The sequence below is a fragment of the Scyliorhinus canicula genome, chromosome 5, assembly GCF_902713615.1.
Source record: "Scyliorhinus canicula chromosome 5, sScyCan1.1, whole genome shotgun sequence".
Classification (NCBI taxonomy): Eukaryota; Metazoa; Chordata; class Chondrichthyes; order Carcharhiniformes; family Scyliorhinidae; genus Scyliorhinus; species Scyliorhinus canicula.
The window spans coordinates 204,196,752-204,214,024 of record NC_052150.1 but is presented as its reverse complement, the minus strand read 5'-3'; the positions used below and the strand labels follow the sequence as shown (position 1 = coordinate 204,214,024).

Genomic DNA, 17,273 nt, shown 5'->3' with positions numbered 1-17,273 from the left:
TCAAGGATGCGCAAGAGACCATAATTGGAGAAGTGCAGAGATCTCAGAAGATTGTCGGGCTGGGGGATGTCACAGAGGCCCTGGAGCCACTTGAAAATAAGGATGAGAATTTGAGGCATTGCTTGACTGGGAGTCAACGTAGGAAGTCCTATATTAATACTCCAATGCATCATGCTCCCTTTAAATAACAAAATGAATTACAATATGCATTTTCTCTTTTGTTTTGTTATTTGAGGAAGTATATTTTAGTGCTTGTCGTAACTGGCTTACAGCCACTAATATGTGAATGGACGAACTAAGCACATACTGCGGACAATCGGCATGCATTGCTTTTGCCATTGTCAGGACACTGGTTGCTTTTATACTACCCAAGACCAGTACTAGCGCTGTTAGTCCCTGGCACATGGATCACACAGCCGTCTGCAACTTGGAAAGTAAATCTGCTGAGATTAAGTTGGGACAGTCGATCCATTTGTATACAGGTTCTTTGACAATTTAAAGATAGCTGCCCTGCTTATTGTTTAATGTGGCAGAAAAGAACTTCCAGCTGGCACATGCAAGATTTATGTAGCAAGAGCGAGTAATTCTAAAAGAATAAGTGTGGAAGGGTGATCAATGGATTTGTTGTGTAGGGAATTGATGTCTGCATCAGTTCTCAAGCCTAATCAAATGAATTGTTGGTTTGCCACAAAAGTCACTACGTAGTGAAGACTACTATAGAGAAGGTTATATTATAGTCCTTTGCCTCTCTCATCTGTAGCTTCCAAACAGTAATGAAACATCCCAATTTCACAATTATTAAAACAATTCCCTTCCTTCGGTAAAAACAAATATTACCATGTTCATCCGACACCATCCATTTGGCATAATGATATTAATTTTCATCCAACTATAGAATGACAATTGCAGCATTTGTCTGGGAGGGGAGTTACAGTGACTTGCACTGAAAAACACACGGAACAGGGAAATTGCAGGACAAATAAAGACCAAGGTCCACCCAGTTCCCCTTCTACAATCCTGGTAGTCACATGATACAGTGATAATGACATTATTAATTGCAATCATTGTGCATGTGACATACAAAGGAGGCAAGGAGAATACCAGTCACCAAAAACTGTGGGAACCCTAAGTACAAAATCAACTGTTGCTCCCAATCATGCTGTTCTTAGCTCATGCCCTGACTCAAATGCTTCATACATTGGATCCCAAAATACGACCTCCTGAAAGAAATCTATTTAATTTGCAGTTGAATTAATAAATACCTACTGCTCCTACTGGACCCAAAGGGCACCCGGTCCACAGATATCATTGGGACTTTGACATAATGGTATTCAATTGCACTCCCTTCAAACGCAGGTTGTGTTGCCTAGTTCTGTTGCTCAAGCTAAGGTGAAAGATTTGTCAGTCTTTCCAGCGCCGTTTAAATCATAAAATCAGCAGCTGATTGCTGATCTCACTGGTTCCATGTACGTAACCCCTTTCCATTTAAATCTGGATTTGTGAGCACCTTGCATTTATCTGCGTTAAATTTCATCTTCTACCTGTCTGCCCAAATACCAGGTATATTTCAATTCTGTGGTCGGTGCAGACTCGGTTGACCGAATAGTCTCCTTCTGCACTTTAAGGATTCTATGGCTTACGCTGTTCTGCTTTGGTGTGCAGCACCTTCGTTAGCTTTGCAAAATGCGCAAAGTTAACCATTGTGCTTGCAACTCCAACTCATTTAAGATCGTCTTATTGAAGTGGAGCTTTGAATGATCTACTGTCGTCTCTGAAAAATGCAAATAGTAAAATCTTAAGTAGTTTGTTTCTGTGCTGATACATTTTCCATTTTTTCTATACAGATTAAGCATGGCTGAGTGAATAATTAATTAAAATGATGCAATTTGCATAAATCATATGGTTATGTAATTGAATCTATTACAAGTAGTCGTCTGGTCATACCGAACTTGAGCATTGCTGAAAAAATATGTACATTGTCGAAATTTTTCATCTGACACTCATCAGGATAATTTGCAAGAAAACCAAATTGCAAATGACAATTTGTACTGCACGAGAAGAGAGTGCTCATTGGTTGGCAAGTGGACTCTGATTGGTGGAGGCATTGATATGGCGAATGCACCAGTTAACTGGTAATTGACAGTTAGTTGCCAAGAGTTGTTTAAATTTAATTCAAAACAATTCCACGTAACTCAAAAAATTAATTAGTGTAATCTCAACATAAGAATTCTTGACATTTTTATGACATTATTTGTCCATTATTTAAACATGCAGTTGACCTGTTTAAAATTAAATGGTGGACAAATGAATGTCATCCTAAGAGTTGATACACTGATGTTGCAAGCCATGATTTTGAGGTTTTATTTCTAAGAAGCTGGTCGCGAATTCATTCGAAAGGTTAAAAAAAGGGACTTACATTTGTATAGCATCTTTCATGACATAAGGCTTGCGCAAGCACTTTACAGCCAAAGTTATACTTTGTAGTGCAATTGATGCTGTAATATAAGATATTCTGCATCCACTGAAAGTTGACTCCTGGAGTGAGACGTGAACTTACAATCTTCCAACTCGGGGTTCCCAATAGAGAAGTGACACATGTCTCGATGTTAGTGAGGGTGTTTAGTGATTCTCTACTAACAAAATTCCCTGGTTCCAATCTGAATATAATTTGCACTGTGCATTATTGCTCTGTTTCAGGAGTTGAAGACGAACATGCATTAGCAACAGAGCTTAGACAGAGAGGACAACATGCCCTGCCGGGTCATTCGTCTTACACCCGTTCTTCACGGCCGCATCCCATGTCCTACCCGAAATACGACCATCACATTGATGAGGGAGAGGATGTTGGATCGCCAGCAATGGTCTACAGTGTTCCCGACGAAGGAGCCACTTCTAATCCAGCAGGTGTGTATCCAAAAACGGGAAAGAGAAAACACTGTTGTGTAATTGGGCAAATTGATCAAAATAATGTTATAGGCCAGGGTTTAAAAACTGCAAAGTGTATTATGGAGTTCACCTGACCTATAACTTTTTGTTGAATTTGGCTAGGATGAGCACAAGAGCCTTCACTTCAGGTGTCATTCAACAGTCTTCCTGGACACTTTAATCAAAATAAGCTTTATTCTAAGAACTTAATTAACATTTATATGAACAAACAGCAAGAATTTTTTTTATCAATTACAAACATAAAGGCACCCCCCAGCTACAGTAATCTATGTATAACACTTAATGGATTCCCCCTTAAATTCAAAAGCAAAATCCCATAAACCAAAAACCCCTTTTCAAAGGCGAACCCAGCACTCTGTAGTCTCACTATATAAGACTGGCTTTTCTTGAGATTCTGATCCCGTCTCAATAGCAGGTTTAAACCCTCGCGGAAAGCAAACAATATCTAAAGCCACCACCAAGGTGATTTTTACTGGAACAGATATTTTAAATGAAAATAGAGAGAGAGACAGGCCAAAACACTTCAGCTCTCTGTCTGAGTCCACAGCAGCCAAATGTGAAAGCAAAACTAAAAACAGCTCACAGAGCCACAGCCCAGCTCCACCCACACAATGACATCACTGAAGCCTTGTGCTAAGACAAAAACCTTTCTTAAAGGGACACTGCCATGACAATAAGAAATGCAATTCTCCAGAGGCGGTTTCCCCGTGTTATTCACTGTGCTGGCCTTCATCTGGGAGAAGCTAGCTCTGGCCCCTCTCGGTCGGTGGTGAGCACAGGGCACATTACTAAAGCAGGCCATCATTCCCAAGGCAATGCTAATCCATGCTTGGAAAAATGTTATTCCTTAACTATCAATGTGCAGACGCTTCTGAAAGTGCTTCATACCAGTGCTCCATTTGTATATCAAATTCAAAGTTTTTTGATGAGTGCCAGTACAGGAAGAAATACTAGAGCAGGGGTGGGCAAACAATGGCCCGCCAAAGGTCTTTATGCAGCCCACCAAGATCAAGTCATTAAAAAGAAAAAAAATTTTTTTAAATTTTTATAATATTTTTTTTATAAAGTTAATGGGGTGTTGGGTTACTGGTATAGGGTGGATACGTTGACTTGAGTAGGGTGATCATTGCTCGGCACAACATCGAGGGCCGAAGGGCCTGTTCTGTGCTGTACTGTTCTATGTTCTATATGAGGCGCCCAGAATCATAACCGGGTGAAGCGCTATTTTTGAAAAGTAGAGAAAAAGAGGGCTAAAGGCAGGATGCCGCTGGGGGAAGCGCTGAGGTATATGCCGCACGCTAATTGGTTACAACCGGGACTATTAATTAATATACTATGCGGCCCTTTAAAATTATGAATTTCTGAATGTGGCCCTTGCACGGAAAAGTTTGCCCACCCCTGTACTAGAGCCTTGAAAAATCTCTGGGCTACCAAGCATGTGCAAATGTGCATGTGCATGGTAGCGGGGTGGCACAATGGTTTGCACTACTTCTTCACAGCACCAGGGACCTTGGGTGACAGTCTGGGGATATCGTGGGGGTGTGAGAGAGTGCTCACTCAGAGACAAAAACAGAAAATACTGGACAATCTCAGCAAGTCTGACAGCATCTGTGGAGAGAAAAGGGAGCTAATGTTTTGTCCCTCTTGCCCAGTGCTTTCCAACCTACATTTGTGATTCCTCCAATCCTATACATCATAGCAACAACTTCCTGTTCCCCGGCCCTAAATGCCTCCTCTTTATTGATGTCCGATCCCTCTATACCTCCATTTTCCACCAAGATGGTCTGAGGGCTCTCCGCTTCTTCCTCGAACAGAGGCCCAAACAATCCACATCCACTAACACTCTCCTCCATCTGGCAGAACTTGTCCCCTCATCCAACAATTTCTCCTTTAACATGTCTCATCCCCTCCAAACCAAAGGTGTGGCTATGGGTATCCGCATGGGTCCCAGTTTTGCCTGTCTCTTTATGGGGTATGTGGAACATTCCTTCTTCCAGTCATACTCTGGCCCCATCCCACAACTTGTTTATCGGTACATTGACAACTGTTTTGGTGCTACTTCATAAGAACATAAGAACTAGGAGCAGGAGTAGGCCATCTGGCCCCTCGAGCCTGCTCCGCCATTCAATTAGATCATGGCTGATCTTTTGTGGACTCAGCTCCACTTTCCGGCCCGAACACCATAACCCTTAATCCCTTTATTCTTCAAAAAACTATCTATCTTTACCTTAAAAACATGTAATGAAGGAGCCTCAACTGCTTCATGGGCTGGATTCTCCGATTCTGAGGCTATGCCCTCACCCTGGCGTGGGAACGGTGGCATTTTACGGCTGAGAATTTGGTGCAAAACGGCCAGCAATCCTTCGTTTGGCTGGGGGCTAGCAGCCGAGCAGCGTAGAGCACCCGGCTCTAGCTGCTGATACGGCCCAGAGAATTGCCGGGACCGTGGCCGCAGCGGCTGCTGGACTGAGTCCGCAGCCACCATGCCGAGTTCTCGACGGATGATACCACACATGACCGACGCCATTGGGAACTTGGCCAGCCGGTGGCGGAGCACCTGGGTGGGTGGGCCTCGATGAGGCCGTCGATACGGCGCCCGAGTATGCCTCTACTGAAGTATACTCCAGTTTGAACTGGAGCTGGAGCTGGATGAACTTCGGATCATCCGGGAGGCAGAGGGGGTTAGAAAACTACCAGGCAGACAGTGCAGGATTCCCTCGAGGCCGTTCCCCTTCAAAACAAGTATACCGTTTTGGATGCTGTTGGGGGGGGGATGACCTAATGGGGGAAGGCCCCAGCGGCCAGGTCTCTGGCACTGAGTCTGGTTCTGGGTCTCAGAATGGAAGGGGGGAGAACAGAAAAGCAATAGTAATAGGAGATTCAATGGTTAGGGGAATAGATAGGAAATTCTGTGGTCGCGAGCGAGACTCCCGGAAGGTATGCTGCCTCCCAGGTGCCAGGGCCAGGGATGTCTCGGATCGTGTCTTCAGGATCCTGAAGGGGGAGGGTGAGCAGCCAGAAGTCGTGGTGCACATTGGTACCAACGACGTAGGTAGGACAAGGGGTGTGGAGGTAATAAACAAGTTTAGGGAGTTAGGCTGGAAGTTAAAGGCCAGGACAGGCAGAGTTGTCATCTCTGGTTTGTTGCCGGTGCAACGTGATAGCGAGGCTAGGAATAGGGAGAGAGTGCAGTTGAACACATGGCTGCAGGAATGGTGTAGGAGGGAGGGCTTCAGGTATTTGGATAATTGGAGTGCATTCTGGGGAAGTTGAGACCTGTACAAGCAGGACGGGTTGCATCTGAACCAGAGGGGCACGAACATCCTGGGAGGGAGGTTTTCTAGTACTCTTCGGGAGGGTTTAAACTAATTTGGCAGGGGAATGGGAACCGGATTTGTAGTCCAGCAACTAAGGAAGCCGATATTCAGGACGCCAAATCGTGTAGTGATGCAGTGGGGAAGGTAACACTGACAAATGAGAGTACTTGCAGGCAAAGAGATGGGTTGAAGTGTGTATACTTCAACGCAAGAAGCATCAGGAATAAGGTGGGTGAACTTAAGGCATGGATCGGTACTTGGGACTACGATGTGGTGGCCATCACGGAAACTGAAATGAAAAATGAAATGAAAATCGCTTATTGTCACGAGTAGGCTTCAATTAAGTTACTGTGAAAAGCCCCTAGTCGCCACATTCCGGCGCCTGTCCGGGGAGGCTGGTACGGGAAGTTAGATAGAAACTTAGATAGAAGAGAGGCAGAAATGGTTGTTGGAGGTCCCTGGTTATAGATGTTTCAACAAGATTAGGGAGGATGGTAAAAGAGGTGGGGGGGTGGCATTGTTAATTAGAGATAATATAACAGCTGCAGAAAGGCAGTTCGAGGAGGATCTGCCTATTGAGGTAGTATGGGTTGAAGTCAGAAATAGGAAAAGAGCAGTCACATTGTTGGTGTGTGAGGTTGTCCATTTTGGAAGGACAAATATGAATGCGGAATACAGGGTTAACGGTAGGGTTCTTCGCAATGTAGAGGAGCAGAGAGATCTTGGGGTCTATGTTCATAGATCTTTGAAAGATCTAGGGCGAAATTCTCCCAAAACGGGAGAAATCGTCAAACTGCCGTAAAACCCGGGCGGGTTTTACGGCATCGCGCCCCTTCCCGACGGGGGACCGATTCTGGTCCCCCGTCGGGGCTAGCAGCCCGACGTCGGAGGCTCCGACAAGTCGGGCTTAACGAAAATCGTTAAGCCCGCTTGTCGGACTTAGCGCCGGCTGACGCGTCATATGACGTCAGCCGCGCATGCGCAGGTGGGAAGACTCCACCCGCGCATGCGCGGGTGACGTCATCGCGTTTTTGCGCGAAACCCGCGCATGCGCGGTCCGGGTTGCCCCTCAGCCGCCCCGCGTATTGATACTGCGGGGCGGCGGAAGGACAAATAGTGCGCGGGCATTGGGCCCGCTGCCCGCGATCGGTGGGCACCGATCGCGGGCCCATGGCACCCTTGGCACGGCCGTGGTACTGCCGTGCCAATCGGTGCCATGGTTATTTTTTTCCAGGTGGTCACGACGTTTTTACGAACGGCAGGACCAGGTGTGTTTGCCGTTCGTAAAAAGGTCGTAAAGGGCTGGGACTTCGGCCCTTCTAACAGCTGTGAATCGCTGCCGGCCGTAAAAAAACGGCGGCAGCGATTCGTGTCGGGATTTCGGCGGGGGGGGGGGAGAATAGCGGGAGGGCGTCAAAAAAGTCGGGAAGGCCCTCCCGCTATTCTCCCACCCGTCGTGGGGGGGGGAGAATTTCACCCCTAGCGTTCATTAGCAGAGGGATTGAATTTAAGAGCTGTGAGGTGATGATACAGCTGTACAAAACCTTGGTAAGGCCACATTTGGAGTACTGTGTGCAGTTCTGGTCACCTCATTTTAGGAAGGATGTGGAAGCTTTGGAAAAGGTGCAAAGGAGATTTACCAGGATGTTGCCTGGAATGGAGAGTAGGTCATACGAGGAAAGGTTGAGAGTGCTAGGCCTTTTCTCATTAAAACGGAGAAGGATGAGGGGCGACTTGATAGAGGTTTATAAGATGATCAGGGGAATAGATAGAGTAGACAGTCAGAGACTTTTTCCCCAGGTGGAACAAACCATTAGAAGGGGACATAAATTTAAGGTAAATGGTGGAAGATATAGGGGGATGTCAGAGGTAGGTTCTTTACCCAGAGAGTAGTGGGGGCATGGAATGCACTGCCTGTGCAAGTAGTTGAGTTGGAAACGTTAGGGACCTTCAAGCGGCTATTGGATAGGTACATGGATTATAGTAGAATGATGGAGTGTAGATTCATTTGTTTTTAAGGGCAGCAGGGTAGCATTGTGGGTAGCACAATTGCTTCACAGCTCCAGGGTCCCAGGTTCGATTCCGGCTTGGGTCACTGTCTGTGTGGAGTCGGCACATCCTCCCCCGTGTGTGCGTGGGTTTCCTCCGGGTGCTCCGGTTTCCTCCCACAGTCCAAAGATGTGCAGGTTGGGTGGATTGGCCATGATAAATTGCCCTTAGTGTCCAAAATTCTATGATCTATGATTAACCTTGGACAAAAGTTTGGCACAACGTCGTGGGCCGAAGGGGCTGTTCTGTGCTGTATTTCTCTATGTTCTATGTTCTATGCCGCTTTGGAGGGGGCAGAGCATCGCGAAAACAGCTCCGCCCCCGATTTGGTCAGAATCGGGTATTCTCTGTCGTTGATCGGTGAATCCTGCCCCATGTTCCTTCCTGGACCTGGAAAAATGTATTAATTTTGCTTCCAATTTTCATCCCTCTATCACCTTCACATGATCCAACTCCGACACTTCCCTTCCTTGACCTTTCAAAGAACAAAGAACAATACAGCACAAGAACAGGCTCTTTGGCCCTCCAAGCCTGTATGGTCATGATACTAACCTTGGCCAAAACCCTCAGCATTTTCTAGTGCCGTATCCCTCTATATCCATCCATGTATTTTGAACGCAGTTAATGTATCTGCTGTTAATGTAACCTCCCCTGGCAATGCGTTCCAGGCACTCACCACCCTCTGTGTAAAAAAACCTGCCTCGCACATCTCCTCTAAATATGTGGGAAGAAACTGGAGCACCTGGAGGAAACCCACACAGACACGGTGGAACGTGCAAACTCCACACAGATAGTGACCCAAGATGGGAATCGAACTAGGGTCCCTCGCGCTGTGAAGAAACAGTGCTAACCACTGTGCTACTGTGCCACCCATTATAAGAGGGATATGATGCCAGCACAGGAAAGAGTGCAGAGGAGATTTACAAGGATGTTGCCTGGACTGGAGAGTTTTAGTTATGAAAAGAGGTTGGATAGACTGTTTGTTTTCCTTGGAGCAGAGGAAACTGGGGGGGCACATGATTGAGATGTATAAAATTAAGAGGGACGTAGATAGAGTAGACAGGAAGAAAAATTTCCCCTTGGTGGAGGGATTGATTACCAGGGGGCATAGATTTGAGATGAGGGGCAGGAGGTTTAGAGGGAATATGAGGAAAAATGTTTTTACCTGAGGGTGGTGAGAATCTGGAAGTCAGTGTCTGAAAGGCTGGTGGAGATTCCCATAACGTTTAAGAAGTATTTAGATGTGCATTTGCGATGCCAAGGTATACAAGTCGAAGGGTTGGAAAACATGATTACTTAGGATTACTTGTTTTTAACCGGTGCAGAAGCGATGGGCTGAAGAGCCTTTTTGTGCTGTAGACCTCTATGACTCTGTGACTCTACAACCCTGCCGTATTACCACAGACCACTTTATGAACCAACAGTCAGCTAACGGCAGGGGGCACAGTAGTTAGCACCGCTCTCTCTCAGCGACAGGGACCCGGATTCCGACCTGCCTGTGTGGACCTTCCACTTTATCCCCATGTCTGCATGGGTTTCCTCCAGGTGCTCCAATTTAGTCCCACAGTACAAACGTGTGCAGGTTCGGTGGATTGGCCAAGCTAAATTGCCCCTTAGTGTCCAAAGGTTAGATTAGGTGGGGTTACAGGGATATGGTGGGGATTGGGTGTAGGTAGGGTGCTCTTTCGGAGGGTTGCTGCAGACCGGATAGGCCAAACGGCCTCCTTCTGCACTGTCGGGATTCTATCACTATTTCTAAATTTGTTTACATTCTTCCATCTGGAAGAGATTATGGGAAAATGCAGCCTCAGTATTTGGTGAGGTCAGCAAAGGTCACCTGCTGGTTGAACTTAAACTAAACTTTAAAAAGTGCAAAATGATTTGAATGAGAGATGGGAGAGAGTGCACGGTGGTTTTACACATCTATAAATTTCAGAAAATGCCCTGTTTATACCAGCACGCTCAGAATAATGATTGATGATAGTGTTGAATTATGGTAAGATGGTGATGTAGTGTGTTCGGCAGTGGATTTTGTTTGGTTTCTCGAACCCCTTTTCTGAAGAGTCTCTGTACTCACGATTGAAACTACCTTCATACTGACACTTAGCTTGACTGGGAGAGATCTGTGTCCATTTTTAGATATGATGTGGAGATGCCGGCGTTAGACTGGGGTGAGCACAGTAAGAAGTCTTACAACACCAGGTTAAAGTCCAACAGGTTTGGTTCGAATCAGGAGCTTTCGGAGCACTGCTCCTTCCTCAAGTGAATGAAGAGGTATGTTCCAGAAACATATACATAGACAAAGTCAAAGATGCAAGACAATGCTTTCAATGCGAGCATTTGCAGGTAATTAAGTATTTACAGATCCAGAGAGAGGGGTAACCCCAGGTTAAAGAGGTGTGAATTGTCTCAAGCCAGGACAGTTGGTAGGATTTCACAAGCCCAGGCCAGATGGTGGGGGGCGAATGTAATGCAACATGAATCCAAGTTCCCAGTTGACTCATGTGTGCGGAACTTGGCTATAAGTTTCTGCTCGGCGATTTTGTGTTGTCGCGCGTCCTGAAGGTCGCCTTGGAGAACGCTTGAGATGCGCTGGAGGAAAGGATGTCCTGAAGCGTGGTACATTGGCAAGATCATGCAGATGCTGCGACAATGGATGAACGGACATCGTTCGCCAATCGCCAGGCAGGAATGTTCCCTTCCAGTCGGGGAACACTTCAGCAGTCAAGGGCATTCAGCCTCTGATCTCCGGGTAAGCGTTCTCCAAGGCGGCCTTCAGGACGCACGACAACGCAGAATCGCAGATCAGAAACTTATAGCCAAGTTCCGCACACATGAGTATGGCCTCAACCAGGACCTGGGATCCATGTTGCATTACATTCACCCCCCCACCATCTGGCCTGGGCTTGTGAAATCCTGCCAACTGTCCTGGCTTGAGACAATTCACACCTCTTTAATCTGGGGTTACCCCTATCTCTGGATCTGTAAAGACTTAATTACCTGCAAATGCTCGCATTCAAAGCATTGTCTGGCATCTATGTCTACATCTATGTTTCTGGAACCTACCTCTTCATTCACCTAAGGAGCAGTGCTCTGAAAGCTAATGATTCGAAACAAACCTGTTGGACTTTAACCTGGTGTTGTAAGACTTCTTACCATTTTTAGAAAGCCCAGGGCATTTACACCATTAAATCAAGTTCCAGCAGCCATGTAAATTAATGGAAAAATATTTAATATCAAATTATTGTCATGTTTGAAATGTACAAAACACAACGGAAAGAATACCGAGAATACTGTTAAATGTGGATAATCTATGTTATCATCTGCTTATTCAATTCCAAGATTGTTGCAGGTTTTCACAAATGCTACAATGGTGATCCAAGTCAGTAGCCTTGTGTATGCTCACGTATTACATGTAAGACGCCACCCAACATCTTTTGACCCACATGTATCATCTGCTATCGGTCACCAAACTCCCATCTCCACACAGAGGTGAGGAGGAAACTGTGACCGAGACAGGTTAACAGGGAATTGAAAATCTGAGTGGGGGAAATGAAAGTATAAAATAGGAGAGCGGGTGGTTGAGAATCAGAGATGGCAGAATGCCCAAACCAGACCAGGTAAGTTTTTAAAAATTCTTTCATGGGAATCATTGGCAAAGCCAGCTTTATGTTGCCCATCCCTAATTGCCCGAGAACTGACTGGCTTGCTGGGCCATTTCAGAGGCAACCACGCTGCTATGGGTCTGGAGTCACATGTAGGCCAGACCAGGTAAGGGCAGCAGATTTCCTTCCCTAAAGGGCAACTGGTGAACCAGATGTGTTTTTATGATAATCAATGATAGTTTCATGGCTGCCATTACAGTGGGCTGCGGGTGACACAGTGGTTAGCACTGCGGCCTCACATCGCCAGGTGCTGGGGTTTGATTCCAACCTTGGGTAACTGTGTGGAGTTTGCATGATCTCCCCGTGTCTCCGTGGGTGTCCTCCGGTTTTCTCCCACAGTCCAAAGATATGGAGGTTCGGTGGATTGGCCATGCTAAATTGTCCCTTAGTGTCCAAAGGTTAGGTGGGGTTACTGAGATAGGGTCAGGGCGTGGGCCTAGGTAGGGTGCTCTTTTGGAGGGTCGCTGCAAACTCGATGGGCCGAATGGCCTCCTTCTGCACTGTGGTGATTCCCTGACCGAGACTAGCTTCTAAATTTCAACCAAATTGAAATTAAATCCCATCAGTTGCCGAAGTAGGATTTGAACCCATGCCCCCAGAGTTTAGCCTGAGTTTCCGGATTGCTAGTCCAGTGACATTGTCACCATGCCACCATCTGCTGTAAAGTGGAAGGTCATAGAGTAAGTTACAGTGATTCACTTGTAAGATGTCCCCTACTTTCAGTCACCAAACAATGACATAACATTCCAAATCTCATATACCTGAGTAGATACTGCAAGCTCCTTTTTTTAAACATTGCACTGAATTTACAAATTGCTGATGCCATTTTGCCTTGATGCTGTTTAATCACTGATATATGTGGTTTAAGTTTGAAAAATAAGATTTAGGTGAATTTGGTTTTAATTAATAGGATATTTTTTCTGTAGGGCATCAATCAGATGCACTTCAATTGCCATAGCTTTAGAAGCCAATGGCAAAGTTTCAGTGGATAACCACAGTTCCCTTGATTGAAGCTCAGAGAAGTTATCTCCCACCCAGAGTTCTCTTAACAGAATAAGGTGGTACCATGTCACTGGGGTAGGCTTGTTAAGGAGATGGCATGCAAGTTAAAATCTTGACCCCTCTCCCTTATGATCAGTCACCAATGTTCAGCTCCCATCTTGAGTTTTGATGATCACATTCTCTCTTTCTAACAGGGGATTTGCATTGTGATGTTAATAGGACGGCACGGCAGGACAGTGGTTAGCACTGTTGCTTCACAGCTCCAGGGTCCCAGGTTCGATTCCCGGCTTGGGTCACTGTCTGTGCGGAGTCTGCAGGTTCTCCCCGTGCCTGCGTGGGTTTCCTCCGGGTGCTCTGGTTTCCTCCCACAAGTCCCAAAAGACGCGCTGTTAGGTAATTTGGACATTCTGAATTCTCTCTCTGTGTACCCGAACGGGTGGTGACTAGGGGTGCTATTCACAGTAACTTCATTGCAGTGTTAATGTAAGCCTTCTTTTAACAATAAAGATTATTATTATTTAATTAATCTGCGCTCCGAGCAAAGGAACAGAAGTAGCCCATCCAATCCCTCAAGCCTGCTCCATCATCAGTTGGCCGATCAGGGGCTGGTTTAGCTCACAGGGCTAATCGCTGGCTTTTAAAGCAGACCAAGCCGTCCAGCAGCACGGTTCAATTCCCGTACCAGCCTCCCCGGACAGGCGCCGGAATGTGGCGACTAGGGGCTTTTCACAGTAACTTCATTGATGCCTACTTGTGACAATAAGCGATTTTCATTTTCATTTCATTTTCAATGCTTCAACTTAATTTACCTGCCTGAGCTCCGCATTCCTTGATACCCTCACCTGACAAAAAACTATCTCAGCCTTAAAAGCTTCAATTACTCCAGAATTCACAGCCTTTCTGGTGAAAGAATTTCAGGATTCCATTACCCTTAGTGTGAAGAAATGGCTTCCGATTTTCATTCTGAAAGACCTAACTTTGATTTTCATAGACACTTCACGTAGTCGTGGTGTAACCATCCTTATTTGTAAGATCGAGCTATTGGCAGGGAGATGAGTGGCGCTGTGAGCAACAGGAATGGGTTTTCTGTGAGTGAAAGGTGTTTCCTTTTTAAAATTGCAGCTGAGGACCAGACCTAAATTTACTATTTCGCTTTGATTTCTGCTGTCACGTTTGAACCCCTACTAATCTGAATTTCCTTTGCAGCTTTCAAAAAGCTTTTTCTACTTCACTGGGGACTTCAAAAGCTTTGCAGTCCCTGAGTGTAAAAACATCTTTCACCCCACAGGATCAGCAGTCATTTTGAATGTACATTCTAAGATGATGGAGGCTCTCTGCCAGCTGTTATTCTTGGAGTCAGTGACATAAAAAAAATAGTCAGGCTTTTTTTTCTTGTTAAGAAAAAGGCCGATTGGACACTTGACCATGCCAGAGAGATATTTAATGTATAAATAGATGTATACGTTTGTGACCATCGCATTTTGTTTACTAGTATCCTGAAATATGTATTTTAGAGCAAATGGCACTTTGTAAGTGGAGAATTAGGAAGGCACCAGAATTGGCCACTCGTACGTTCAGCCCTCATGCGACAAGCGGTGGTTTCCCATTGTTTGAATTGAGCAACACGTCTTCTTAAAATTTTCTTTCTCAGAGTTACAAAGCCAATGTGCAGAGTGGACAGGGCAAGCCCTCAATCCACCTCCTTGCCTGCTCCAAAAAACAATTCAGATTGAATCCAATTCATGGTCCCCACTAAAGAGAGATATACAAGTTCCAAGCTCACAAGAACAGTTATTATACCTGATGTCGCACTTGACCCTACACCTGATATTAGCCAAAAGGCCGAGGAATCCCTGTCCGGTTCGAGAGAAAATCTCATTCGTACTGTTGGAACGATTGACAGTGCACTGCTTGGGGAACAACCTTTTGGCTCAGTTGGCTACAAGTGTGTAAAAGCTTAAATGCTGATGCATTATAATCTTCAGACACATGTTCCTCCTGGTTTTTACTTGGTGACCGCAAGACTGAGCCTTTTTGTTTAACAAATTAATTAAAATGATGGTCCCCGCAGCTAACCAATGATGTGCGAGGCAGGTTTATTTCTGTAATATCTCTGCTGATTTGCACACAGGATTTAGCAGATTTAACATCAGTAGCTGAGGGATAATTTACACACTCGGCTTGCAGTACCAGCCCACCGGCATTTTGCTCATGGTTTGCTGATGTGCGTCGCGAGCTGTCCAGGCTCCCTGCTGGCAGTAAGAAGTAGCTAAACCAGCCCTATTGTGTTCATTAAATGGAGAATTTCTGCATGTTTCATCGATTATCATAGCCACATCTGTGTCATCATGCCATTTTAACTGGAGCAAATGTTGACGACATCAACATTCTTCTTTATTGGTGTAGATTTTTTCAAGTTTATAAGTGATTGTAAGTTGCCTGTCCGAGTTAGATTTCAAGCTAAGCCGCAGTTGGTGAGAGGATAATTTTAATTAATTGTTCTCGGGATGTGGGCAGCACTGAGAAGGGCCACATTTACTGCGGGGTGGGGGTGGGGGTGGGGGGGGAGGGGGGTCTTCTCTTAGATGTCGGAGGGGGAGGGGGGGGGGCACCCCGGATGGGCCAGCACTGTCGGTTATAGATCCTGCAAGAGAATGAACATGTGGACCATCGGATAGAGGTCTTGTGAGAGAATGGACATGTGGTCGGCAAGAGGGAAGGACCATTATGTCTGGCATGAACAACACACGTGTGACAGGTCATCTGGGTGGGGACCGAAGGATACTCACCTCCAGGCACAGGCCAAGCTCGATGCTGGTAAATGCTCTATCCTTGGGCAGCACGATAGCATAGTGGTTAGCACAATGGCTTCACAGCGCCAGGGTCCCAGGTTCGATTCCTGGCTTGGGTCACTGCCTGTGCAGAGTCTGCACGTTCCCCCCGTGTCTGCGTGGGTTTCCTCCGTGTGCTCCGGTTTCCTCCCACAGTCCAAAGATGTGCAGGGGTAGGTGGATTGGCTATGCTGAATTGCCCTTAGTGTCCAACAAAGGTAATGTAAGGTGGGATTACAGGGATAGGGTGGAAGTGTGGGGATAGGTAGAGGTGTGGGCTTAGGTAGAGTGCTCTTTCCAAGGGCCAGTGCAGACTCGATAGGCCGAATGGCTTCCTTCTGCACTGTAAATTCTGTGATTCTGTGGCCACCCCGAAACCTTCAGGGCCTGTTCCTCCTAGGGGGTGATGACAATGAAGTCTGGCACCCCGCCGCCTATCTGGGCCCTATCCCATCTGTGGTGGGCCAACATCTCCTACGGGGACAGACAGAGAGCATTGTGAGCCCAGGGTTTCATGCATCGTGGGGCGGGGATATGGCAGGGGTCAGGTGTGTGCATATCGCTGGGCAAGGGTGGGTTGCTCAGGTGGGTGCCAGGGTGTGCTGGGGCACAGGTGCGGTATTATGAAGGTGGCAACTGCAGGGCTGTCGGGGGGTGCGTCCGGGGGTGGCAGGCGAGACCGGTGCCGGGGGCCGATGCCAACTCGCCCATGCTGCCCGGTGGATGTTGTTTAGCTTCTTGCGGCACTGGGTGGCAGCCCTCCTGGTTATATGCCCACGTTGACGTCACTGCCACTGCCTCCCAGGCAGCATTGGCTGCCCTGTGGCCCACCCTCCGACACTCTCGTGGGTACAGGGTATCCTGTCACGACAGCACCGTGTCCAGCAGTCAGGCCAGGTCAGCATTATTGAAGTGTGGCAGTATCCACTTGCTACCACACCTCAAAACTTTTCCGGCAGATTGCACCCATTGTGTGTAGCAATATATATATAAAAAATTTAAAGCTGCTGAACATTTCTTTTGTCGAAGTCTAACTTGATCACTTCAGGAAATGGAGTCGATCCCTCCAGCTGGACTCCCCAGGACTCCAGATTGACTATATGATTTACTGCTTAGCATGGAGAGCATTAGCTCCATGCAGGCGGGGAAGGCGCCGGGACCGGACGGATTCCCGGCGGACTTCTACAAAAAATTTGCGACAGCGCTGGCCCCGCACATGCGGGAGATGTTCACAGACTCGCTAGCTAGGGGCACGTTGCCACCCACGTTAGCACAGGCCTCAATCTCGCTGATACCTAAGAAAGACAAAGACCCAACGGAATGTGGGTCATACAGACCCATATCTCTGCTGAATGCAGACGCCAAAATACTGGCCAAAATCCTAGCCAAAAGGCTAGAAGACTGTGTACCTGAGGTGGTCACAGAGGACCAGACGGGCTTTGTCAAAGGTAGACAGCTGACCG

The 17,273-nt window shown here is 46.6% G+C and overlaps 1 protein-coding gene across 1 annotated transcript in view; it reads left to right on the top strand.

The window, feature by feature from the left end:
* The window catches only part of dnajb6b (DnaJ heat shock protein family (Hsp40) member B6b), a 170,422-nt gene that overhangs the window by 145,119 nt on the left and 8,030 nt on the right, over nucleotides 1–17,273 (top strand). Inside the window, exon 9 of the mRNA XM_038798376.1 lies at nucleotides 2,698–2,904. Within this exon, the coding sequence (XP_038654304.1) occupies nucleotides 2,698–2,904 (207 nt within the window). The remainder of the gene's footprint in view (nucleotides 1–2,697; nucleotides 2,905–17,273) is intronic.